The 26014-nt window shown below is 42.6% G+C and overlaps 1 protein-coding gene across 1 annotated transcript; it reads right to left on the bottom strand.

Annotated features, from left to right (window-relative positions):
- Positions 1-488: 488 nt before the first annotated feature.
- Positions 489-25582, bottom strand: LOC311139807 (nonsense-mediated mRNA decay factor SMG5-like). The gene is made up of 22 exons (XM_084174766.1): positions 25426-25582; positions 24471-24569; positions 24261-24384; positions 22630-22786; positions 22462-22551; positions 22226-22315; positions 21694-21772; positions 20961-21086; positions 20771-20839; positions 20342-20562; positions 20009-20146; positions 18998-19885; positions 18558-18727; positions 18280-18355; positions 17830-18005; positions 17559-17717; positions 17368-17427; positions 4507-4666; positions 2969-3059; positions 2427-2501; positions 2120-2258; positions 489-1782 (listed from the first exon to the last, which is right to left on the bottom strand). Exons 1-22 carry the CDS (start codon positions 25488-25490, stop codon positions 1699-1701), a joined length of 3336 nt encoding a protein of 1111 aa, XP_084030892.1. The 5' UTR covers positions 25491-25582; the 3' UTR covers positions 489-1698.
- Between the last annotated feature and the right edge of the window lie 432 nt (positions 25583-26014).

Genomic DNA, 26014 nt, shown 5'->3' on the forward strand with positions numbered 1-26014 from the left:
GCTGTTTATTATCTATGCATAGTCACTTTACCCCTACCTACATGTACATATAACCTCAATTACCTAGACTAACCTGTACCCCTGCACATTGACTTGGTACCGGTACCCCCTGTATATAGCCTCTGTATTGTTACTCTTTAATTATTTTTTACTTTAGTTTATTTAGTAAATCTTTTATTACTTTTTACTGCATTGTTGGTTAAGGGCTTGTAAGTTAGCATTTCACGGTAAGGTTTACACCCGTTATATTCGGCACATGTGACAAATAAAATTTGAAACACAATATTTTATTTTAATGTTTGGTCATCGTCTCCGGATCTTCTGAAACAACGCCTATTGTTGTCATAAGGGTGCAGACGTGAGTATGTTCTTCAGCTCAAATAGGTTGCTTTCCCAATTCAGAGTGTCCTGTGCTTTGTCATAAATTGTGGAAAGCTATGAAAAGTTGACCTGCAAATGGTTTCTGCAAGAGCGTGAAAACAAGAAAATAAAATTTTAATGAGTTCATTTTATTGTTCAATGCGTGGCCACACACATATACCGAGTTCCTTTGCACTGTGCATGATGGGACAGTTAGTGATGATGGTAGATGGGATATATCAGGAGTTCATAGGGGTCAAAACACAAACACCCTGCGCCGCCATTTTGGAACAGCCGCAGGCCCCGCTCTCCTTGACATCTAGCAACAGCATAAAGCTGACCCACCCCAGTCTACCTCTTCCTAAAACGGCACCATGAAACAGAAGTCAGGACTATTTATTGGAGAACAGAAGGATTATCAGACTGGTTTAGGGAAACGATACAAGACAACCCCATCCCTCCCCCTGCATTTCATTCCTGTGTGTATTCAGCACAGCTCACAAAAACACAAAATAAAGTATATTTGGGTACAAAAATAAAATCCAAATTAAAACAATTGCAGGGCACAACACGTCATTATTCCTCCTCCTCATACACAGATAACACAATACATTAGTCACTGGACACAAAAAGTACACCGCAAAAAACTGATTAGCCACATAGGAAAGAACACATCCTGGAGAAGTGTACGTCCATTGACCTGAACCCCTGTTTGTAGCCCTACGAGCTACGAGACTCCGATGTGTTGAGAGGCTCAACGCTCGGCAAGCTAGAGATGTGTTCTCTCTCTGGGATTTACCCCACACCCCCCTGCCTTAACAGACCAGACCCAGCCAGCCATAGGGCTGACATAGTGCCACCTTCACAACACAGAGGGAAAGGAGGAAACGGGAAACACTGCTCTATACATATATACACCAATGGATTTAACTGAGCGTGAATGTGTATGTGGTTCTCTCTCGACACGTAATGTACTCCTTTCTATCATATACAGTATATGCCTGGTTATGATGTGAACCAAGGGCACTTTAAGTGCGTAGCGTCCCCACTTAATTATCTTACCCCAACCTCTGGCCTCGCTTCTTTATGTTTGGGGTTGGGGGTCTTCTGCTGTTTCTTACTGCCCCCTTTGCCCATGTGTCTCGCCTTTTCTTTCCACCCAACTGCTTTACTTTTCCACCCTCTATCGCATTCTCTTCCCCCCCCCCCCTTCTCTTTTCTTTCTTTGAGTTGATTTTCCTTGGAGACACAGATACAGACAGAGCAACAGAGTGGGAGAGAGAGGGAGTGAGTGTGTGATCAGCTGTCCGCCGTGACGACCTCGCCCCCTCAACGCTCTCAGCCAATTTCCTTCCACTGACGGTAGAACTCCACAATGTTCTTCAGCTCCATGCCTGCTGTCGCCAGTACCTGGATGGCCGACTGTTACCAAGGAGACACAGACAATAGAGGGTAAGATGTCAACTCTAACACCAATGAACATACAAAGTAAGGTAAATATCACGGAAGGATGAATGGGGGAGGTCAAACATGCCAAATGTCTCTCAGAAAGAGCTCTGGCTCTCTACAAAGATCTACACCATGGTAAAATGTCAGTCGTTTATAACAGGGATATATTAATAGCAATACTGTACAACCCAAGGGATAAACCAGAAATACACGGTAGTCAGACCAGCTGTCCATACCAACAGCGGTTGCTGGAGAGCCTAAAGAACTGAGTGAGTGATTGTATTTATGATATGTATTGTTGCTCACTGACCTTCATAGGTCCAGAGCGGGTACTCAGCTCCTCCACTGAGTGACCGGTGAGAATAGTGACCATGCCAGCCGTGTCTTCGTCTCCGTTGCTCTGGGAGACGGTCAGCTGACGACAGCTGTCCACCATCTTATATAGATGCCTAGAATCAGAACACATAAGAAAACAGTTAGGGAAGGAGTTTTACCGCTGGTAGATATCTTTCATAAATCTTTTACCACTTTTGAAGCATTTGTATAAGAATGCTAAGTATTGGAGAGGTCACCATATGAAGAGACTATGTAGACAGACAAATGGAGACTAGGCTTACCAGGCTTCAATGTCCTGGCGTTTCAGTTTGTCCCTCTCAAAACTCCGCCCTGACTCCTTCTGGCAACGTATGTACCTGAGGTAGATGGGGACGGAAGAGGGGTTTACTACATCAAGTGTCTTCGCCCATATGGGTCGCAGCCTATTCTTAGTTTATTGGATCACAGATTCAGACTGGGTTATGGTTAGAAACATTGTTTTGTTAAGATCTGAAGTAGTAAGGGCAATATTGGCTCCAACAGCCAGCTCATTTGAAATCGGTTACGTGAGAGATAAATTGATGTAAAAGGAACAATGACCTGTGTATCATTGGCTCTAGGGTTTCACACCAGTTAAAGGCTAACTACATTGAAAATCGCCCTCTTTATCTTTTCATTCAGAGAACTGTCGACTCCACATATCCCATTCAATGATAACAAGCTATGCTTCTGACTCAAGAACTGGCTTCCCTTGTACTGGGTTGGCTGATTGTGGTTGTCATATCTTAAATGTGTCCCACTATATTACCATACGTCACACTTGAGGGTTGAGACAGACACATACCTGTTGCCTTTACGGAACTCAGACTCCAGGAAGCGGATACCGTCCCTCGCTCCGGCATTCTCCTTCTTCAGGTGGTCAAGGCCATCAATCACTGAGGCAGATAACAGAGTCGACCATCATGTTTTAACTTAGGTATCGATTCATTTCATGCTCTAACTAGAAAGACAAACAAACTCAGCTTCAGTCTTGTCACCTCGAGAACTTACAAAACATAGCCAGCAAATAGCCAATGTCAAAACAATATAGCAGGGCTATTCAACTGGCGGCCAGCGGGCCAAATCCGGCCCGTTTATCAATTTAGAATGGCCTTCTGATCAATTCTGAACATTCATTCTAAAAAAAATCCTGCAAATAATCTGATGTTTAGAGCCAAAATGAGCCCTTGTTGAATATTCTCCAATGCGAGAATCTGTTTCCCTGTAGTCCCGCCCATTAAGTGCTGTCAATCATTATCACCCAACATACCAGTTACAGCCAATCAGAGCTGCTAACAGGGGTACAGGGTCTGTCTGCCCGCCTATCGGCTCTTTCATAGCAGATGAGATCACTACACTGCCAGATACACCAGAGCGTGCTTTGCACTTAACTCAGCAGTGAGTTAAAAAAACCCACGGACTCAGTTATGGCTATCATAAACCTTATCCGATCAACATCTAGCATGCAACATCGCTTGTTTCGTAGTCTGCTGAGCATCATGAGCTACTTTTACATAGGAAACGTGTCAATAAAAAATAAAATACTTCTCCTCTGATTTGATTTCCCTACACTGCGACACTATATTCAGTTATCATCAGCACAGATCACTCCCGTGATGTCGGAGTTTTTAGATAAACTGAAAGCTAACTTTGCAACAAGATTTGATGAGTTTAAGTCCCCAGAGAGGTGGTGCAGCTTGTTATAGGGAGCCGTTCTCTACTGATGCGGGGGGAGAGAGACTTCTCCACAAAAGCTAGTCAACTGAGATACGCCATGCATAAAAGGTTTCTAAGTAAAAAAAAAAAAAAAACAAGACAGAAAATAACAAAATGATAACGAAATAGAAAATAGAACAGAATGTGATGCTGGTCAACTGAGATATGCCATGGATAAAAGTGTAAATAAAACAAAAGATGAAGCCATGTCTGTAAAACAGACAGGAAAGTAGAAATGAATGTGATGCAGGTCAACTGTGTTATAAGTACAAATGTGTTCCATTATTTAAACAATTTGATGCACTGAATTAGGCTAATCTTAAAGCACTTCAAATTAACTATTAGCAACATTTAATCTGAATAAAAGTGCTTTATAAGAGTAATCCCATGTAGAAAATGTCTGGCCCCCCTGTAAATAACCTTTTTCAAATCTGGCCCCCGTAAGAATATAGTTGAATAGCCCTGCAATATAGAAATCATATTTATCACTATTTTGTCTCCATGCAATTCTGGTGAGAAACCTCTAAATTATGACTACATTCAAACCAACAGACTTATCCACAGCCATCCAGTCCAACACTGGGTTTATTCACCCAGGCAGGGCATGGGGCATGGCGCTGTGCTCACCTGTGCGGGGGATGATGATGATGAAGCAGCCGCTGCCAGCCAGATGTCTGAGGAGGTTGAGGTGCTGGCATAGGGCGGCAGAGTCAGGTACCAGGTACGGAGACATGGACGACTGGGTCTTGGGCTGCTGCAGGCTGCCCTCTAGCTGAGACACCTCCAACTGCAGAGCAGACGCATGACAATTTGCTTACCTTGATGGGATGTTGAGTGGATAATACAGTGCCCTCTAATTATTGGACAGTGAAGCATTTCTTCTTCTTTTGGCTCTATACCCCAAAAGTTTGGATTTGAAATCAAATCTGTGAATGTGGGACAAATACTTGTCCCAATACTTTTGATCCCCTAAAATGGGAGGACTACGTGCAAAAAGTGCTGTAATTTCTAAAAACAGTTAACCCGATATGGATGAAAATACACTCAAATTAAAGCTGACTTTAACCTCAGTCATTGTTTGATTTAAAATTATTTTAAAATTATTTTTTTAGGGGGTAGATCAGCTTAATATTGCAGATAGATTGTAACTTCCATCAATGTAATTGTCTGCATCACTTCCTATATATATATATATATATATATATATATATATATATATATATATATATATATATATACACACACACATACATACACATGCATACATACACATACCCTTTAAAAATATATATATTCCCCTTTATTACTTTCCAACCCCACCACCCTTTCCCTAATTGGAGTAAACTAGTGAACAACAATGCTTAGGCCTCTACTTCCAGCTTATACTTCCTATATACATTTTATGGACACAGTCAATTTTACAATAATTATATTTTATTTGTTTTTTTCTCCTGAACTACTTCTACTCTCAACCTCTCCGATCATTTTCATGATGTCCATCCGGTTTGCTTCTATATGCCATATCTTTCTAACTGTGCTCTTTCACAAAAGCTCCCAACCTACAACCTAAATACTTTATAATGGACACAGTATGCTTACATTATTAGTTATCTTGTTATTAGTTGTTGTTAGTTGTTATTAGTCCCATTCTTCAACACCACCCATCTATCTCTTAACACCATCCATATAGGATTTCTATTTGCCATATATTTTTCAACTGTACTGTGATGTTTTACAAAAGTTCTGAACCTTTCTATTCTCATTGTTTCTACAGATTGTAAATTGAAAATAAACATTTTTGCTAAAAGTATTATTATATTATTGATCGATTGACTATGACTTTTCAGATCACCCAGTAATGCTATCTGCAAGGTTAGCTCAAGGTAAATATTGATCTAATGATTCGGTCTCTTCGCAGCAAAATCTGCAGAGCTGGGAAGATTGTATCCCCCATATCAATAACATTATATTGGTAGCAAGAATTGTATATAATAATTTAAATTGAAAGATTCTAAGTTTTGAATCCGGTGTAGTTTTGCTTATCAGTTCATAAACACTATGCCATGGGATCGGTACGTCAAAAATCTCTTCCCAACTATTTTGCAATCTATATGGGACGGCTGTCAATCCTTTGGTCCTTAAATGAAACTGGTATACTTCTTTATTTATCACAGTTTTCTTTAACCAATTATGTTCTTTAATGCAAGGCCGACAGACAAGTTCCTTACTTTTTCTCCCTTCCACTTTCCTCTTCCATTTTTGCGGTAAGGCTGCAATTATTTGGTTGTAATTTTGGGTAGAGCAGACATTTCCATATGTTTTTGTTAGCTGCATGTGCGACATAACTCCACCAGTCCTACCGATGATTTAATTTATGAAGATTATACCATTTTTAAACATTTTGTAAAAAAAAAAGAAGATTTTTTTGTCAATTAGTATATTTGAGTTTAACCACAATATTTGTTGCATTATTTGTTCTGTAGTTTCTGGAGGATTAAATTGAAATTGCAACCAACTTTCTACGGCTTGTTTTAGAAATAGTGATATTTGGGAGATGACTTCCTTTTCAAACAACTGAAAGTGAGAGGTTGTAATCTGAATAAAGGGAAAAAGGCCATTCTTGAACATTGGGTGAGACAATCTTACTAATTTGCTAGAGAACCAGTTCGGATTTAAGTATAACTTTTGTATGACTGAAGCTTTTAGTGATAGGTCTAATGCTTTAATATTGAATAATTTCTGTCCTCTGAATTCTTATTCATTATATAAATAGGCCCATTTAATTTTGTCTGGCTTGCCGTTCCAAATAAAATGGAATATTATTTTCTCATATAATAAAAAAAAAAAAAACTGTTCGCTAGGCGTAGGCAAGACCATAAGCAAATAGGTAAATTGGGATAATACTAAAAGAGTTAATCAGGGTGATATTTCCACAAATAGACAGGTATTTACCTTTCCATGGTAGCAAGATCTTATCTATTGGTAGCAAGTATCTATCAATACTTTCTATTAAAATGTATTGGAGTGAGATCATTTATTTCCTTTGGGATATGTATTCCGAGTATATCCACATCACCATCAGTCCAGATTTTATTGGTAAACTACATGGTAATGTAAAAATTGTATTTTTTAGTGATCCAATACGTAATATAGTACATTTGTCATAATTTGGTTGTAATCCAGAGAGGTTAGAAAATGTATCTAGATCCTCTACGAGGCTGTGGAGGGATTCTAGTTGTGGGTTTAAAAGAAAACATGAATCATCAGCGTACAATGACACATTTGTTTTTAAGCCCTGGATTTCTAATCCCTTGATATTATTGTTGGATCTGATTTTAATAGCTAACATCTCGATAGCCATAATAAATAGATATGCCGATAGTGGACAACCTTGTTTCACTCCTCTTGAGAAAATAGCCATTATTTACTATTTTACACCTAGGGTTACTATACATGATTTTGACCCATTTTATAAGAGATTCTCCAAAATTGAAATGCTCCAGGCATTAATATATAAACCCCAGTCGTACTTTATCAAATGCCTTTTCGAAGTCTGCTATGAATAGCAGGCCTGGTTTCCCAGATTTTCCAGTTTTCTATTGTTTCCAGTACTTGCCTTATATTATCTCCAATGTATCTTCCATGTAAAAAAACTTGAATAATGTCCGACAATACCTTTTTAATTCTATGCACTATACATTTTGCTAGAATTTTTGCATCACAACACTGAAGTGTAAGGGGCCTCCAATTTCTTTAACGGACTGGATCTTTATACAGTAGGGAAAATAAGTATTTAGTCAGCCACCAATTTTGCAAGTTCTCCCACTTAAAAATATGAGAGGCCTGTAATTTTCATCATAGGTACACGTCAACTATGACAGACAAAATGAGAAAAACTTTCCAGAAAATCACATTGTAGGATTTTTAATGAATTTATTTGCAAATTATGGTGGAAAATAAGTATTTGTTCAATAACAAAAGTTTCTCAATACTTTGTTATATACCCTTTGTTGGCAATGACACAGGTCAAACGTTTTCTGTAAGTCTTCACAAGGTTTTCACACACTGTTGCTGGTATTTTGGCCCATTCCTCCATGCAGATCTCCTCTAGAGCAGTGATGTTTTGGGGCTGTCGCTGGGCAACACGGACTTTCAACTCCCTCCAAAGATTTTCTATGGGGTTGAGTTCTGGAGACTGGCTAGGCCACTCCAGGACCTTGAAATGCTTCTTACGAAGCCACTCCTTCGTTGCCCGGGCGGTGTGTTTGGGATCATTGTCATGCTGAAAGACGCAGCCACATTTCATCTTCAATGCCCTTGCTGATGGAAGGAGGTTTTCACTCAAAATCTCACGATACATGGCCCCATTCATTCTTTCCTTTACACGGATCAGTCGTCCTGGTCCCTTTGCAGAAAAACAGCCCCAAAGCATGATGTTTCCACCCCCATGCTTCACAGTAGGTATGGTGTTCTTTGGATGCAACTCAGCATTCTTTGTCCTCCAAACACGACGAGTTGAGTTTTTACCAAAAAGTTATATTTTGGTTTCATCTGACCATCTGACATTCTCCCAATCCTCTTCTGGATCATCCAAATGCACTCTAGCAAACTTCAGACGGGTCTGGACATGTACTGGCTTAAGCAGGGGGACACGTCTGGCACTGCAGGATTTGAGTCCCTGGCGGCGTAGTGTGTTACTGATGGTAGGCTTTGTTACTTTGGTCCCAGCTCTCTGCAGGTCATTCACTAGGTCCCCCCGTGTGGTTCTGGGATTTTTGCTCACCGTTCTTGTGATCATTTTGCCCCCACGGGGTGAGATCTTGCGTGGAGCCCCAGATCGAGGGAGATTATCAGTGGTCTTGTATGTCTTCCATTTCCTAATAATTGCTCCCACAGTTGATTTCTTCAAACCAAGCTGCTTACCTATTGCAGATTCAGTCTTCCCAGCCTGGTGCAGGTCTACAATTTTGTTTCTGGTGTCCTTTGACAGCTCTTTGGTCTTGGCCATAGTGGAGTTTGGAGTGTGACTGTTTGAGGTTGTGGACAGGTGTCTTTTATACTGATAACAAGTTCAAACAGGTGCCATTAATACAGGTAACGAGTGGAGGACAGAGGAGCCTCTTAAAGAAGAAGTTACAGGTCTGTGAGAGCCAGAAATCTTGCTTGTTTGTAGGTGAACAAATACCTATTTTCCACCATAATTTGCAAATAAATTCATAAAAAATCCTACAATGTGATTTTCTGGAATTGTTTCTCTCAATTTGTCTGTCATAGTTGACGTGTACCTATGATGAAAATTACAGGCCTCTCATCTTTTTAAGTGGGAGAACTTGCACAATTGGTGGCTGCCTAAATACTTTTTTTCCCCACTGTATATTTTCCACTTGTATCCTGTTTCAGTAATAATGAAATCAGACCATCTTCTTGAGTGTCTGATAATCTACCATTTACATAGGAGTGGTTAAAACATGCTAATAACGGTCCTCTTAGTATATCAAAAAAGGTTTGGTATACCTCGACTGGTATGCCATCCATCCCTGGAGTTTTCCCGGACTTAAAGTCTTTAATTGCATCCAGAAGTTCCTCCTCTGTAATTTCACCTTCACATGAGTCTTTCTGTATGGCTGTTAATTTTACATTATCAATAGAAAAAAATCTCTACAATTAGCTTCAGTTAGAGGAGATGGAGGCGACTGAAACGAAAACATATGCTTAAAGTACTTTGTTTCCTCCTTCAAAGTATCATTTGGTGAATCATGGGTGACTCCGTCAATTGTAACCAGTTTCATTAAATTATTTTTGGTAGCATTCCTATGTTGAAGATTAAAAAATAACTTTCCATCCAGTTTGCTTTATTTTTATAATATATTACACTTGATCTTTCTTGAATAAGTTTCTTAATTTCTTTTCTGTTTTTCCTCTAATTTATTCTGAGCCTCTGTTACAGTTTTTATTGCCATCTATCTGTTCTGTTAGACCTTCTATTTCCTTTGTTAGTATAAACTATTTTGACCTAAATTGCTTTTGTTTTTTAGATGAGTACTGAATTGCATGGCCTCTAAAGGCACATACAATAAGGGGATTTGCTGTACCTATGTTATGTCGGAAAAAATCAGTTATAAATTCCTTTGTCCTAGTTATAAATAAATTATCATCCAATAGGCTTTGATTACATTTCCAATATCCTCGCCCACGTGGAAATTCAGTAAGAGTAATGTATATGCCAATTATATGATGGTCCGACCGCATTCTGTCCCTTATCAACACTTTTTAAACTTTTGGTGCCAACGAGAATGACATAAGAAAGAAGTCAAGACGACTAGCTTGATTGAGTCTCCGCCATGTATATCTCACTAGATCAGGATATTTAAGCCTCCATATATCTACTAGTTCTAATGTATCCATGACATTCACGATTTCCTTAAGCGCATGAGGGTGATTGTTTGTGGTGTGATTTCCTTTACGGACCATTGAGCTATTTAAAACAGTATTATAATCCCCCACCATAATAACATTGTCTTGAATTGCTTGCAGGGTTGATCATTTATTATATATATTGTCAAAGAAGTGTGGATCATCATTATTTGGTCCGTAAAGGTTAATGAGCCATATCTTTTTATGGTCCAATAACATATTTAAAATAATCCATCTACCTTGCGTATCTATTTGGACATTCAGATCGAAATTACTATTAAATGAATATCATCACCCCTTTTGAGTTTCTTTGCCCATGGGAGAAGTATATTTCGCCCTCCCTCATTCCCTTTTCCACGCAACGTCATCTAGAATTGTTGTATGAGTTTCCTGTAAACAATAGATATTATATTCCTTCTCTTTGAGCCATGTAAATATTGTTCTTCTTTTGTTATTATCTGCTAAGCCATTACAATTATAACTGGCTATACTTATTTCACCATACACCATAATGAGATACAAGTTTCAAGTCTATTTATCAATAAAAAATACCGTAATGATTGAGTGTCCATATAGCTGTCCCATGATATTTGCATTGCTACTAAGTAACCCTCCAATTGTTCTCCACTAATTCCCCCGCTAAAGCCCCTCCCCATCCCAAGTTGAGCCGTCATCCCAGTGATCGGCATCCCACCCCCGTCCCTCCGGATCCCTAGGGCCCCCCGAGAGGCCAGGACCCATCCATCGAAAACAGCATATTTACAGTGGGGAGAACAAGTATTTGATACACTGCCGACTTTGCAGGTTTTCCTACTTACAAAGCATGTAGAGGTCTGTAATTTTTATTATAGGTACACTTCAACTGTGAGAGACGGAATCTAAAACAAAAATCCAGAAAATCACATTGTATGATTTTTAAGTAATTAATTTGCATTTTATTGCATGACATAAGTATTTGATCACCTACCAACCAGTAAGAATTCCATCTCTCACAGACCTGTTAGTTTTTCTTTAAGAAGCCCTCCTGTTCTCCACTCATTACCTGTATTAACTGCACCTGTTTGAACTCGTTACCTGTATAAAAGACACCTGTCCACACACTCAATCAAAGAGACTCCAACCTCTCCACAATGGCCAAGACCAGAGAGCTGTGTAAGGACATCAAGGATACAATTGTAGACCTGCACAAGGCTGGGATGGGCTACAGGACAATAGGCAAGCAGCTTGGTGAGAAGGCAACAACTGTTGACACAATTATTAGAAAATGGAAGAAGTTCAAGATGACGGTCAATCACCCTCGGTCTGGGGCTCCATGCAAGATCTCACCTCGTGGGGCATCAATGATCATGAGGAAGGTGAGGGATCAGCCCAGAACTACACGGCAGGACCTGGTCAATGACCTGAAGAGAGCTGGGACCGCAGTCTCAAAGAAAACCATTAGTAACACACTACACCGTCATGGATTAAAATCCTGCAGCGCACGCAAGGTCCCCCTGCTCAAGCCAGCGCATGTCCAGGCCCGTCTGAAGTATGACCATCTGGATGATCCAGAGGAGGAATGGGAGAAGGTCATGTGGTCTGATGAGACAAAAATAGAGCTTTTTGGTCTAAACTCCACTCGCCGTGTTTGGAGGAATCCCAAGAACACCATCCCAACCATGAAGCATGGAGGTGGAAACATCATTCTTTGGGGATCCTTTTCTGCAAAGGGGACAGGACGACTGCACCGTATTGAGGGGAGGATGGATGGGGCCATGAAACGTGAGATCTTGGCCAACAACCTCCTTCCCTCAGTAAGAGCATTGAAGATGGGTCGTGGCTGGGTCTTCCAGCATGACAACGACCCGAAACACACAGCCAGGGCAACTAAGGAGTGGCTCCGTAAGAAGCATCTCAAGGTCCTGGAGTGGCCTAGCCAGTCTCCAGACCGGAACCCAATAGAACATCTTTGGAGGGAGCTGAAAGTCCGTATTGCCCAGCGACAGCCCCGAAACCTGAAGGATCTGGAGAAGGTCTGTATGGAGGAGTGGGCCAAAATCCCTGCTGCAGTGTGTGCAAACCTGGTCAAGACCTACAGGAAATGTATGATCTCTGTAATTGCAAACACAGGTTTCTGTACCAAATATTAAGTTCTGCTTTTCTGATGTATCAAATACTTATGTCATGCAATAAAATGCGAATTAATTACTTAAAAATCATACAATGTGATTTTCTGGATTTTTGTTTTAGATTCCGTCTCTCACAGTTGAAGTGTACCTATGATAAAAATGACAGACCTCTACATGCTTTGTAAGTAGGAAAACCTGCAAAATCGGCAGTGTATCAAATACTTGTTCTCCCCACTGTATGTGTATATGTATATATATATATATATATATATATATATATATATATATATATATATATATATATATATATATATATATATATATATATATATATATATATATATATATATATATATATATATATATATATATATATATATATATATATATATACAGTGGGGAGAACAAGTATTTGATACACTGCCGATTTTGCAGGTTTTCCTACTTACAAAGCATGTAGAGGTCTGTAATTTTCATCATAGGTACACTTCAACAGTGAGAGACGGAATCTAAAAAAAAAATCCAGAAAATCACATTGTATGATTTTTAAGTAATTAATTTGCATTTCATTGCATGACATAAGTATTTGATCACCTACCAACCAGTAAGAATTCCGGCTCTCACAGACCTGTTAGTTTTTCTTTAAGAATCCCTCCTGTTCTCCACTCATTACCTGTATTAACTACACCTGTTTGAACTCATTACCTGTATAAAAGACACCTGTCCACACACTCAATCAAACAGACTCCAACCTCTCCACAATGGCCAAGACCAGAGAGCTGTGTAAGGACATCAGGGATAAAATTGTAGACCTGCACAAGGCTGGAATGGGCTACAGGACAATAGGCAAGCAGCTTGGTGAGAAGGCAACAACTGTTGGCGCAATTATTAGAAAATGGAAGAAGTTCAAGATGACGGTCAATCACCCTCGGTCTGGGGCTCCATGCAAGATCTCACCTCGTGGGGCATCAATGATCATGAGGAAGGTGAGGGATCAGCCCAGAACTACACGGCAGGACCTGGTCAATGACCTGAAGAGAGCTGGGACCACAGTCTCAAAGAAAACCATTAGTAACACACTACGCCGTCATGGATTAAAATCCTGCAGCGCATGCAAGGTACCCCTGCTCAAGCCAGCGCATGTCCAGGCCCGTCTGAAGTTTGCCAATGACCATCTGGATGATCCAGAGGAGGAATGGGAGAAGGTCATGTGGTCTGATGAGACAAAAATAGAGCTTTTTGGTCTAAACTCCACTCTCTGTGTTTGGAGGAAGAAGAAGAATGAGTACAACCCCAATAACACCATCCCAACCATGAAGCATGGAGGTGGAAACATCATTCTTTGGGGATGCTTTTCTGCAAAGGGGACAGGACGACTGCACCGTATTGAGGGGAGGATGGATGGGGCCATGTATCGCGAGATCTTGGCCAACAACCTCCTTCCCTCAGTAAGAGCATTGAAGATGGGTCGTGGCTGGGTCTTCCAGCATGACAACGATCTGAAACACACAGCCAGGGCAACTAAGGAGTGGCTCCGTAAGAAGCATCTCAAGGTCCTGGAGTGGCCTAGCCAGTCTCCAGACCTGAACCCAATAGAAAATCTTTGGAGGGAGCTGAAAGTCCGTATTGCCCAGCGACAGCCCCGAAACCTGAAGGATCTGGAGAAGGTCTGTATGGAGGAGTGGGCCAAAATCCCTGCTGCAGTGTGTGCAAACCTGGTCAAGACCTACAGGAAACGTATGATCTCTGTAATTGCAAACAAAGGTTTCTGTACCAAATATTAAGTTCTGCTTTTCTGATGTATCAAATACTTATGTCATGCAATAAAATGCAAATGAATTATTTAAAAATCATACAAATATGATTTTCTGGATTATTTTTTTTTTGATTCCGTCTCACAGTTGAAGTGTACCTATGATAAAAATTACAGACCTCTACATGCTTTGTAAGTAGGAAAACCTGCAAAATCGACAGTGTATCAAATACTTGTTCTCCCCACTGTATATATATATATATATATATATATATATTACTATTTAAAAATATATATCTATTCAAATATCTTGCATATCTTATTTTCCATCATTATCAATTAATATGCGTAATAATGTCGGCAGTTCATGCGTAGGATTTTAACATATAACCCGGATTGCCATTGTATTACATTTAATTTTTGACAAGCAATTATTATTTTAGCAAACAATTATTGTGGTTCATCCTATATTCTCCCTAACATCCTTACCCCCTTTGCAACAGATGTGGGATAAACACACAGGCACACTCACATACTCTAACACACTCAACCCCTTTACTCCACAATCAACCATAAAATCAGATGCTCAACGGTTGTTACATCCCAGAGCCCAACTCAAGAAAGGACCTGATTTACGAATGCATATACAGTTACAGCTGATTGAGAAAGCATGCAAGATTGAGCAGAAATTGAAAACAATGTGAGATTTGATTTATCTATTTAATCTATGTCAAGTCTTAGGTGATGGAGATCAGATCTACCCTCTTCACCTGAGACACAAACACTCTGGTCCCCCGTTGTAACCATTTTTCCCAAGCATCTCCGTGCATTCAGACCTTTGATTATTTTGTGCCACCTGGGCCACAATGATAAGCCCCCTCTCTGATTGTCTGAGTGTGACCCCCTCCCCATGGGTTACTGCTGCCAGTGTTGCCAGCACTGCCACTACCTGGGAGGGGGTACCCCACCGGAATCCCCACCGGCTAGTTACAAGGTCGTCAAGGTTCTCATTAGCAGCTTTGAGAATTTCCTTGTATATAATGCTCTCTCATCAGGGGGCTATGGCTTTGTAGGACCAACCCTGCCAGGCAGGCTCAGAATCTTGAGGGGGTGGTGCTGCTCAAGTAGGTCTCTGACCGCATTTATTTTCCTGTTTTGGCTGCATATAGGCAACTCACAGCAGGTCCATAAAACAGATGGGGACTTCTCTTTGGTGTATGGGTCGCTCAAGTGGGTGTCTAGGATATAGGGTTGGGGATCATTCCATCATGATAGGACAATGACAAATATAATAGATGTATACTATACTTTAAAATGTATATCCTTCATCTGCACAAAATTGAAAGCTCTCTCTCACAACCCCTGCTCACAGACACATGTTGGTTCTGGGATATGCAACCATTTCCTTTCTCACTCACTTAAGGCCACACTTATTCAAACACCAAAACGCACACCACGCCTTCCATCACAATTCATCCACACATATCCCCACATTGTGCCTTCTATGTCTTCTGTTTGCTATGTTTTTATCTCCACTATGTTGATTGAGTACTGTGTTCTAATTTAGTTGTATTTGAAGATGTATTATTTAGCTTGTTATCTTTTCTTGTAATACTGTGTCTTATCCCTTTATAAATTACTATACCTACTATAAATATGTTTTATTATTACAATCCCTACCATGACTAGCATTGGGTGTTCCATTAGTCGACTCCTCTATTAGAACTTTCAGAATAGCCATGGAGTAGTCTTTGTGTCGCGGAACATTTGGTTGTCAATATACAGTTTATCAACAACGAGAGCAACACGCTTACCTTTTAATCTGTTTTCCTTCAAGATTGGGTACAGAACTTTGCGCCGTTCTGCAATCTCCCTTGGGAACTGATCATTCATGCCTATTTTCGTGCCAGCAAGTCTTTTTCCTAGGCTTTTAACCATTACTTTGTCCTTAAAAAAGGCAAATTTGGCAAAGATTGGACGCTCATATCTCTGCCCTCTTTGTCCGAAACATTGTACACGTTCGAGTTGGATTTTATCGACAGCCTCGAGTGGAATCTGCAGCGCTGTAAGAAAGAAGTCCCTCACTATTCTTTTTGTAATCTCTCCCTCCTTTTCCTGGATACCCGTAAGTGCTAGATTTTCTCTCATCTATCTAGTTTGTATATCTAGTAAGGCTTCTTTCAGAAAGTTGTTCTCCTTTTTAAGTTCCTTAATGTCCGTTTCCATCCTTGTGACTGTCCCTTTTAGTTTTTTTTGTATCGCTCTCCATTATCGCAACTTTTCCGTCACTCATTTCCAGACACGCCTTCAACTCTTTTCCATCATTACTGACCAACTCCAGTATGCCCAGTTTGTCATTTATCGACTTCAACAGGTCGCTTTCCACACTTACCAGTCCGAGTGGTGAAAAGCATAAATCATCTGTATCAGTCGAGGAGTCTCGTTCTCTCTTGGAGATTGATTCTCCTCGTTTATCTTCAGTCATGTTTGGGTGTTGTGTGTTGTTGTAATATTTGTCAATACATTTCTCTAGCCTTATAATTTGTTTTGTGTTATTATCCAGATTGTATGTTATTACCCTCGAATATATGAAATTTTAATATTTAGTCTAACTTCCTGATATTGAATATTATGTTTTTATCTTGAGGTGAATTTTACCGCTTTGTGTTCAATATGCCATCTTGTTTCCCTTTGCACACCTGGTTAGATTTCAAATCCAAACTCTTGGAGTATAGAGCCAAAAGAAGAAACAAATGCTTCACTGTCCCAATAATGAAGTTGGCTGGATGTATTTTGGGTGGTGGACCATTGTTAATACACACAGGAAACTGTTGAGCGTGAAAAACCCAGCAGCATTGCAGTTCTTGACACAAACCGGTGCGCCTGCCACCTACTACCATACCCCGTTCAAAGGCACTTCAATATTTTGTCTTGCCCCCTGAATGGCACACATACACAATCCATGTCTCAATTGTCTCAAGGCTTAAAAAGCCTTCTTTAACCTGTTTACTCCCCTTCATCTACACTGACTGAAGTGGATTTAACAAGTGACATCAATAAGGGATCATAGCTTTCACCTGGATTCATCTGGTCAGTCTACAGTATGTCATGGAAATGGAATGTTCCTAATGTTTTGTACACACAGTATAGTGTCAGATAGCTAGATTGATAGTGTTTGGTTTATGATAGAATGGAATGTTTCAGAAGACAGACCTGTAGGCGGAGCTGAGCCATGTCTCTCATCAAGCGGTTTCGTCGAGCCTCCTCCTCTGCCTGGACACACAAACAGTGTTGAAATAGATCATACTTTACAGTCATTTGAGCTTCACAAGTGAAACAAGTACTGAAACTAGAGTGACTGCTGCTGCTGCTTTGGTCTCATTGGTTCATTCAACTGCGCTCACCATGCGGAACTGGGCCTTGGCCTGCTGCACCAGGTTGTCCTGCTCCGATTGGCTGATGCTGGTGAAGATGCCCGCCTCCGGGTTGAAGTGCAGCACGTTGCATTGGAGATTGGTGAGGAAGTGGCCAAAGCTGCGGATGCAGCACACGCGCACCACACACTGAGATGGGAGAGAAAGAGAGCGAGTTTGAGTGAGATAGTAAAGTAGAGAGAGGGCAACAAAACAGTGAGGGTGTGAGGGAGGGTGTGTAAGGGAAGCTAGGTGTGTGTACCTCCTGTACGGGGCTGAGGGAAGGTCTGGGGCGGGCGTAGTCGAGGCGGCGGTGGGCCAGGTTGAGGGCAGGTAGGTGTCGCAGGGCCAGGTCCTCAGGCAGCAGCAGGGACTGGACCAGGCCGGGTTGCTCACACCCATTCACCAGCTCAGTCACCGCAGCGCTCAGACCCAGCTCTAAAATACACACACACACAGAGACAGAGAGACTAAGACATGACATCTACTCACATGTGCTCTACAACCGTGCTCTACAGAATGAGAGATACAGTCGGAATTTCAGCTCTGAGAAGATGGGTTAAAATAACCAAAGGAGAGGAAAAGGGAGAACAGTTAGAATGAGAAATATAATGTGAGAGAGGGGGAAGAGAGGAATTTGGCCAACTCAAGCCTCCACATTTAAACGCAGATTAACAACCCATAAAAAGGACGGGTGCATTCAGTAACTCGCCTGCTTCCAGCATCTTTCTCCCGTCAGGCAGCAGGTTGAGTAGCACAGACAGTCTGTTCCATAGGCTCTGAGAACTCTACAGACAGAGTAACGGAATTACATTGAGTGGAAGACAGACAGTGAAACAAACACCAACAATGATGAAGACTATAAACCCTTGCCTTGAGTCAGCTGATACAAAGCCCAACTTGTATTTAGCCAATTTGATGCAAATTAGATTTTTCAATGCATACTGTTTGTAAGTGCTTCTAGGTTAGTGAAAAATCCACCCCCTTTACCTGTGCACACATGACGATAATGTCAGTGTTTGTTCTCAGCCAATCCACAAACACCTTGACCACCTGGATGAGCCCCTGATTGGTCAGAATCTCCAGTCTCTCCGAGAGGGTCGTCTCACTGTGTACTGATTGGTTGCTGTGAACGCTACACTCTGAATCGGAATCCACCTCTAAAGGGAATGGACAAATAAAGAAATGAACATGTGTTTAATCTACACCTTAGTTTTCTTAGGGGGAACCTCAGAGGTACTGTTATAAAATTGCATTTTTTAGCGATGTGCTGTTACTCAATGTAGTCATTGGGAAAGACTAAAAACAGACTAGAAGTACATCATTATATTGGTATATTAAAGTTCCTCTTTAAACTCATCATATCCTGCACTATACAAAAATCACATAGTAATCAACACAGCATCAATGTGTGTGGGTAGGTTACTGACCATTGTCGTTGGTTCCGTTGGTAGTGCCGGGGCCGGCGCCGGAGGGTGAGTCCCCTGGGGGAGGAGGGGTCTCCTGGGAGGGGGTGGTGGAGGAGGCATCTGGGTCGGTGGGGGTGGGCGTGGGGTTGGTGGCGGAGCTGTGGGGCCTCAGCAGCATGTTGCTGAAGGTGGGTGCCAGGCGGAAGCAGCGCTTGGCCTGGAACAGCTGGGACGACATGGCCTGGAGGTTACTGCTGATACTGGGGTCGCTGGGCAGGAGGGGGCCGTTGGTGGCCGGAGGGGTGTCCCCGTCCCCCCTGGGATCGGCTTGCTCATCCTCGGGCTGCTGCTCCCCCCGAGGAGGGGTGTCCGAGTTCTCCAGGATTTCCGAGTCCTCTATATCCTCCAGGTCGGAGCGGGACTCCTGGCTGTTCATGTCCGAGTCAGTCTCCACGTCGAAGGCCGTGCCCCCCTCCTCGTCTTCCTCCGAGCAGCTCTCCCAGGTTCCCTCCTCTGTCGGGTGCTCCCTCCCTCTCTTGCTCTCCTTCCCCAGTGTGGAGGGGGTGAGTGGGGGTCCTGAGGAAGCGGCCCCGGAGTCAGCGCGGCCCCTCTGCTCTTCTTCTTCCTCCTCCTCCTCCTCCTCTTCTTCATCGCTCTCGAAGCCCTCGCTCAGGTCGCTCTCGTCTTCTTTGCGGGTGGCGCTGCGGCGGCGGCGCAGCATGGAGAGGCGGGCGTACTTCTTCTTCTGCTTCTGTTTCTCCTCCTCTGCTTTCCGCTCACCGATGCCTGCTTTCTTGGCCGCGGTGCTCCGGTGGCCCCCCTCGACCTCCTCATGGTCCAGGGAGCCGTTCTGCAGGGGCCTCTCCTCCGAGGTCAACGGGTCAGACGGGTCTCTCAACTCAGAGTCGTCTAGGAGCAAACATTATTGTTCCATTAAATTGTTTTATTTCCAAGTATAATTTTTCAGAGGATTAACTGAGAACGTGAATAGTGTATGGGCATCATGAAGTTAGCTGTGAGTGGTGTTCTCACCGGTGTTGTCGGTCTGCAGCGGGGGCACCTGGCTCTCCCCCTCCTCCAGCTCAGCCTGCAGGCGGATGTTGACATGGTTCACCAGGTGGGAGAAGAGGGCCAGCGTGAAGGCTATAGACGCACTGTACTGCTTGGACCCTACACAAACAAGTCAACATGTCAACTTCGCATTACAAAATTCAACAACAATGAAACAACATATTCCCTTATCTCTCCCTTGCAGTATGTCATATCCTCGCATGCCTACCGACTCAGCCCTACTTAGAGCACCCTTTGAGCGTAATGTTTGAAAAGCGATGTTAAAAAATATATCACATCTATATTCTTACTGACCTCCCCGCTTCAGGCTGTGCACTACCATGAGGCAGGTGACCACCATCTTGAAGACGAGGGCGTCGGGGAGCAGGGCGCAGGGCGAGTCGTGCTCTTCATGCTCCTCCTCGCTGGGGGAAGTGACCTCGTGGCCGTGGGGCGGCGAGGGCAGGTAGAACAGCACCAGGTTAAAATCCTCCAGCACCGACTGACACAGAGAGGTCAGCTCTGTCTCCAGCAGACTACTCACAGGGAGGAGGAGAGAAATGGTAAGACATTACAAACACGGTACCCAACAGACAATAGAAAGCACTTTGAGACCGAGCAAAGGGGGTTATAAAAATTATATAAATTGTTATTATTATCAGATAGCTATGTACAAAATGTTGAGGTTCCTATTGAAATAAATGACTAGGACCTAAATCCATGGTGAATAGAGAAAGTCCTAACCTGTTCTTGGGCTGCAGTAGACTCTGCAGGTACATGAAGCTCACCAGAAGTTGCTTGATGTCCTTGGATCTGGAGAGAAAACAGTTGAAGAAACAGTAAGGATCCCAAAGACGGCTATCTCAATTCATGTTTCAAGGCTGACTTAGTGAATTGTCATTTCAGGGCTGTGCTGAGAGGAAACCAGACTGACCTTTGCCGTGAGGGAGACAGCTTCTTCATCTCCTGTTTCTTCACCTGGTGGTACATCTTAGCAGCTTTATCAAACAGACGCTTCAAATTCCCGTAGGCCCCCTCGAAAGGAGTCTCTGACTGTATACTGTTCAAACACGGGAACATAGAGGAGAAAACCATGATCAGTACTTGGTGTAAGGCCTGTGACGATACCAGTATCGCAATATTTTTCCATGGCAATGAAAACACGAAGCAGACCCAAGTCTTTAGTCTTTAAAAACCTGTTGTATGTAAAATAGTGTGCTATAGCTTGGAAAATAAATACATGTGACTGGATGACAACATAATGTTTCTTTCCAACATCAGGGCTGTTTTCCTAACGAAGTTCAATCCGCTTCGCGTTTTGTTTCCTTGCCATGATACTAACGAGTATTGCAATACTGGTATCGTCCCGGCACCACTTGGTGGCGAGTCTTTTTTTTTACGTGTTCTGGCTCTGAAGTTGGGCTTCTTCTCCTAACAGACTGGTTTCAGAACCTCTTCCATTTCAAAACATGTCTCCTATTTATAGCCTACTGAACGTGATCCAAATAGTAATTGCTACTATGAAGATATTTCTCCCCAGCAGTGTGACTAAATTGCCCCACTGAGGTAGAGAACAATAGCACAGCTACAGCATAGCCTACATATCAGTCATAGATAGACTGTGGCTGTTCTGCAGTAAATCTAGACGTGTCAAAGTCTCCTCTCACCAGCGTAGGTAGTAATAGGTGGCCTCCACGTTGTAGAATTTACTCCCCGCCAGTGTACCTAACTGATTGAAAGGCATTCCTGAAAACACAACATCAAACACTTGTCAATATCATGGCACACTAAAGACATTGCTTTCCTTTAGCAGCGGCTATTTAATGTTGACTTTCAGTTCGACTGATGAAGCTCTCTGAAGCCCTCTCCAAAAAACTGAAAGTTTTAAATGTGGATCAGTAATTTCTTAAGACTGAATGCCTTTTCCTGGCCCAAATGGCCCGCTAACAGTCACTGAATGCCCCCTTCCTGGCCCAAATGGCCCCCTAACAGTTCAGCTAGATCACTATGAGCTGCGTAAAGCTTTGACCAGTCATTTGCTCAATCAATAAGTGCTGTGTGAGTTCATCACTATGTGGGCAATATAACAATAGTAATTCATTTGTAGATGATGGGGGTGTGAGTAAACCGGTTAGTGTAAAAAACAGTGGTTAATGTGCTGTGAAAGAGAGGGCTGGTAACACCTAGTTGTCAACTCACCTACGTGCGGCGTGACAGACAGTGCCTGGTGGTAGAACCGCTCTGCCAGCTGCTCAGCCTCCACCCCAGCCAACTCGTTCTGGTAACGGGCTGCGGAAAACATTCAAACAACCTCCCGTAAACCTCTCCTGTACATTCAAATCAACGTGACCTTGGATTTGGGGAATGTAATTCCGTGGTCATACAAATAAGGTTGTCTCAAATCTCTTTGGTGAGAAAGATCAAGTTTGTATTACCTAGATCTCCCAGGTACACCAGGCAGCGATGGCAGGCCATTTGGGCCCACTCCATCTCCTTAGGGGTGGCTGATACCGGCTTCTTCCGACCTACAAAAACAAATACAATCATTTATACACTGTGTCAATCACAGATACCACTGACCTGTGTGTGTCTGTGTGTCTCACCGATGAGGGGGTCAGTGACATGGGTCCAGTCGATGCAGTCCTGCATTTCCAGCTGGTAGTGGGACTGGATGTAGAGCAGCAGGTGCTGGTAGAAGCCCACGCCAGCTATCAGGTGAGTCCTGTAGGCACACTCCAGGGCACTGCGACTGTGGATATGCTGCAGAAGACATGGAGAGATAAGAGGGGGCCAGGCAATGAGAAGAGATTAGGGTTGTGTGTAGGGCATGAGGAAAGATAAAGTGTGCATGTCTGAAACCTGTACTCCTGAGTGGCGCAGTGGTCTAAGGCACTGCATCGCAGTGCAAACTGTGCCACTAGAGATCCTGGTTCGAATCCAGGCTCTGTCGCAGCCGGCCGCGACCGGGAGACTCATGGGCGGCGCACAATTGGCCCAGCGTCGTCCAGGGTAGGGGAGGGAATGGCCGGCAGGGATGTAGCTCAGTTGATAGAGCATGGCGTTTGCAACGCCAGGGTTGTGGGTTCGATTCCCACAGGGGGCCAGTATAAAAAAAATATGTATTCACTAACTGTAAGTCGCTCTGGATAAGAGCGTCTGCTAAATGACTAAAATGTAAATGTAAATGAAACCTCAGCAGTCACTGTACTGGCCACACTGTCATAACATTTCCCCAATCACTTACGGTGTTTTCACACATGGTCCCTTTTAGCAAATGTTTGTGAACTCAGTGCGGTTTGCTTAATTTTTTATGCAGTGTTAACACTCCAAAAGGAAATCAGACCCCTCAAGAGCCCCCGAAGCGAACCGAACTGAGACAATTCCGCTGTCCGGTTCCATTTTAGGGCAATGCCCCCCAGGTTCGCTTGTGATTACACACACTACTGCAACACAGTTTCCCCTGCCATAAACCCTCACATTGGTGCCACAAGACAGAAGATGATGATGTGCAGGTTCGTGGAAAAAAAAGTGTGCCGTTTTTGGATAATTGATTAGCGATTGTCAAGGACACACAGACATTCCAAAATGTGTGGAGTTTTTAGTTCCGATTATTTGTTTGCAATATGCGATCTTTAAGAGAGCTTCATACGCCATTTATTCGATTGTGGGGTTTGAATAGTATGAGAAGACAACATATTTGGTGAGAATCACAGCATATGGTCCAAAATTGATGTTAGCTCTTAAAGGGGCGGTAGCCTAGATTGGGTGTACAATTTTCAATTACAGCATTATTTAATCTGCAGTTATTCTTCTGCTATTTATTCTGTTACGAATAATATTTACATGTTAATAGTATCTTCTGATTACATTTATTATGTCTCATCTTTTAACTAAATGCAATATATTAGATACCAAAATGTAAGTAGGTATATCTAGCTGTCCAATAACACGTTTTGATGAAATGGCTTGTCCCAGAGTGCATTGAGTGAATGATGGAAAAAGATCTTGCTTCCTTTCTAAATATAGCAATGTGAATGCAAAGAGGACTCGGACCATAAAATGGATAAAGTGAACTGGCAAAAGAGTTGAGTCCTCATTCAAAGGCAAGGGCAGTGTGAATACAAAGAGAACAGAGTTCTTTAGCTTATTTTTTACCCCAGAGTTCACTTTAAAGAGGACGGAGATCAGTTATTTTAAAGTGGCCTATATGTGAAAGAAAAAAAAACACCTGTACCTTCTTGTTGGTCTTGATGACCTGGATGACCTCGTAGTAGACCTTCCTCCACAGAAGCTCCTCTGCCTTGCGACCATAATCCACAGGGTGGAGAAACATCAGTTTCACACACAGTTCCCGCAACCTGGGCACAGAGGACGGACAAGGTTGGGGTTAGTGCTTTGCCTTTTGCCTTAGTGTTTAGAGCAAAGGTTAGAGTAAAATGCTTACTTGTTGCGAAGGCTGATGTTTTCAGGCTTGAAGACCTCCCTGTACGATGACTTACTGCCAATGATGACATCCAGCTTGTGTACCGACTCAACCACTGCCCTGAGCACGCAAGAGACAGTTATTATGGCAGGTGAATTACTGGTAATGGTCATTGGAGGAATGAGCAAACTCATTCTTATCAATGTAGGGAACTAACGTTAGCTAGCTAGTTATAACTGGAAAATATCAACTGTCATACATGTCTCACACTGAGATAATGGTTGACATTATAGTTAACGTTACCTAACTAGGTAGGTAAATCTAAAGGGGCTTGTGAAATATGGTGTTTCTCCCTAACTAGGCCTAGTTATGCATGTTCAAAGTAGCCAGTCGACATTATTAATATGGTGTTGTTCTGCTAGACGCTTCTAGTTAGCTGCTAAATAACTAACTAGCTAGGTAGCTAGCAAACAAGGTAGGCCTATCAGTTAACTAGTAACTTACTGTGACAATACTGACAGCTGAAGCTATCATAACTAACGTTAGTTAACCAATTTTATTTAGAGAGCAAGTTGACACGGCACAGGAATAAGTTAGCTAGCTAATAGCAGTTACGTTTACTTGTTTCTGTTAGTGCTCAGTTGTCCAGAAGCTAACGTTAGTTAGCTAATTAGCTATCCGCTTCATAAGTTCACACTGGGCTACATCTGGCTATTTGAAAACCATATTATCGGAAATGTCCGACTACTTCGTAAAAATGTCATTGTCCTTCGACTAAGGCTTCGTGACATGTCCAGTTAACTACCTAACGTTCGCTGATGCAAGTCACAGACAGACAGATGACTGGATAGTTAGCTAAGTAGCTAGTTGAATAGATTGCTTGCTGCTTAGCAAACTAGCTAAGGTTAGCTATCCATTTATTTTACTACTGTTAGCTAGCTATGTAATGTTTCCCAGTAAAAGGCCTTTAACTCACCTGTATAGCCGCTTGATGAGGAGGACTTTTGCCTCTGGTTCGCTATCCTGCCCAGGTCCACTCATGTTAGCATCTGGTGCCAGGCAAGAGTCACACACTCCAGTCCACCCTCTTCAAACCCGCACTTGTCAGGGTTGCTCCGGGCTTGCCTCACCGGCAGTGACAACTGTGTTGACTATCGAGCTAGCAGCTATCTCTTCCACTGTAGATCTCTCCTCTCCCGCTAGCCACCTATGTCGCTTTCGTATCTTATGTCGCTTGGTAAACCCCCCTCTACCCATCCGTTCGGAAACCGGTTAGGAGAGGGAATGCCACAGTATTTTCGTTAATTCCCGGTCAGCTATCACACCCGGATGGGTTCCTTGTGTTGTTCCCCGTTCCAGACATCGCTACGAGTACGAGGGCCGCCATTAAACAGCGACTGCCTGAATAGCGCGAGACTTCGCATGATACGTTCGTGCCAAGGTTCGCGCGTTACAAGGGCCGTCACTAGTTACCACAGCCACAAAGTCATGAACTCCGCCATCTTCTTCTTCTTCAATGAGGTTTAACGGCGGTTGGCATCCAATTTGTTGCATTACCGCCACCT

The sequence above is a fragment of the Coregonus lavaretus genome (genome assembly GCF_964263955.1).
Source record: "Coregonus lavaretus genome assembly, chromosome: 13".
Taxonomy (NCBI): Eukaryota; Metazoa; Chordata; class Actinopteri; order Salmoniformes; family Salmonidae; genus Coregonus; species Coregonus lavaretus.

What these genes read in the sequence shown, in the direction of transcription:
- LOC311139807 (XM_084174766.1), bottom strand. Translation starts at nt 25,490, where the DNA reads ATGAGTGGACCTGGGCAGGATAGCGAACCAGAGGCAAAAGTCCTCCTC. An exon ending in GTCTGTCACGCCGCACGTAG is followed by an intron (nt 21,773 to 22,225) that starts GTGAGTTGACAA and finishes TTGTGTTTTCAG; the next exon opens with GAATGCCTTTCAATCAGTTA. An exon ending in CTGTCTCCCTCACGGCAAAG is followed by an intron (nt 20,840 to 20,960) that starts GTCAGTCTGGTT and finishes TTTTCTCTCCAG; the next exon opens with ATCCAAGGACATCAAGCAAC.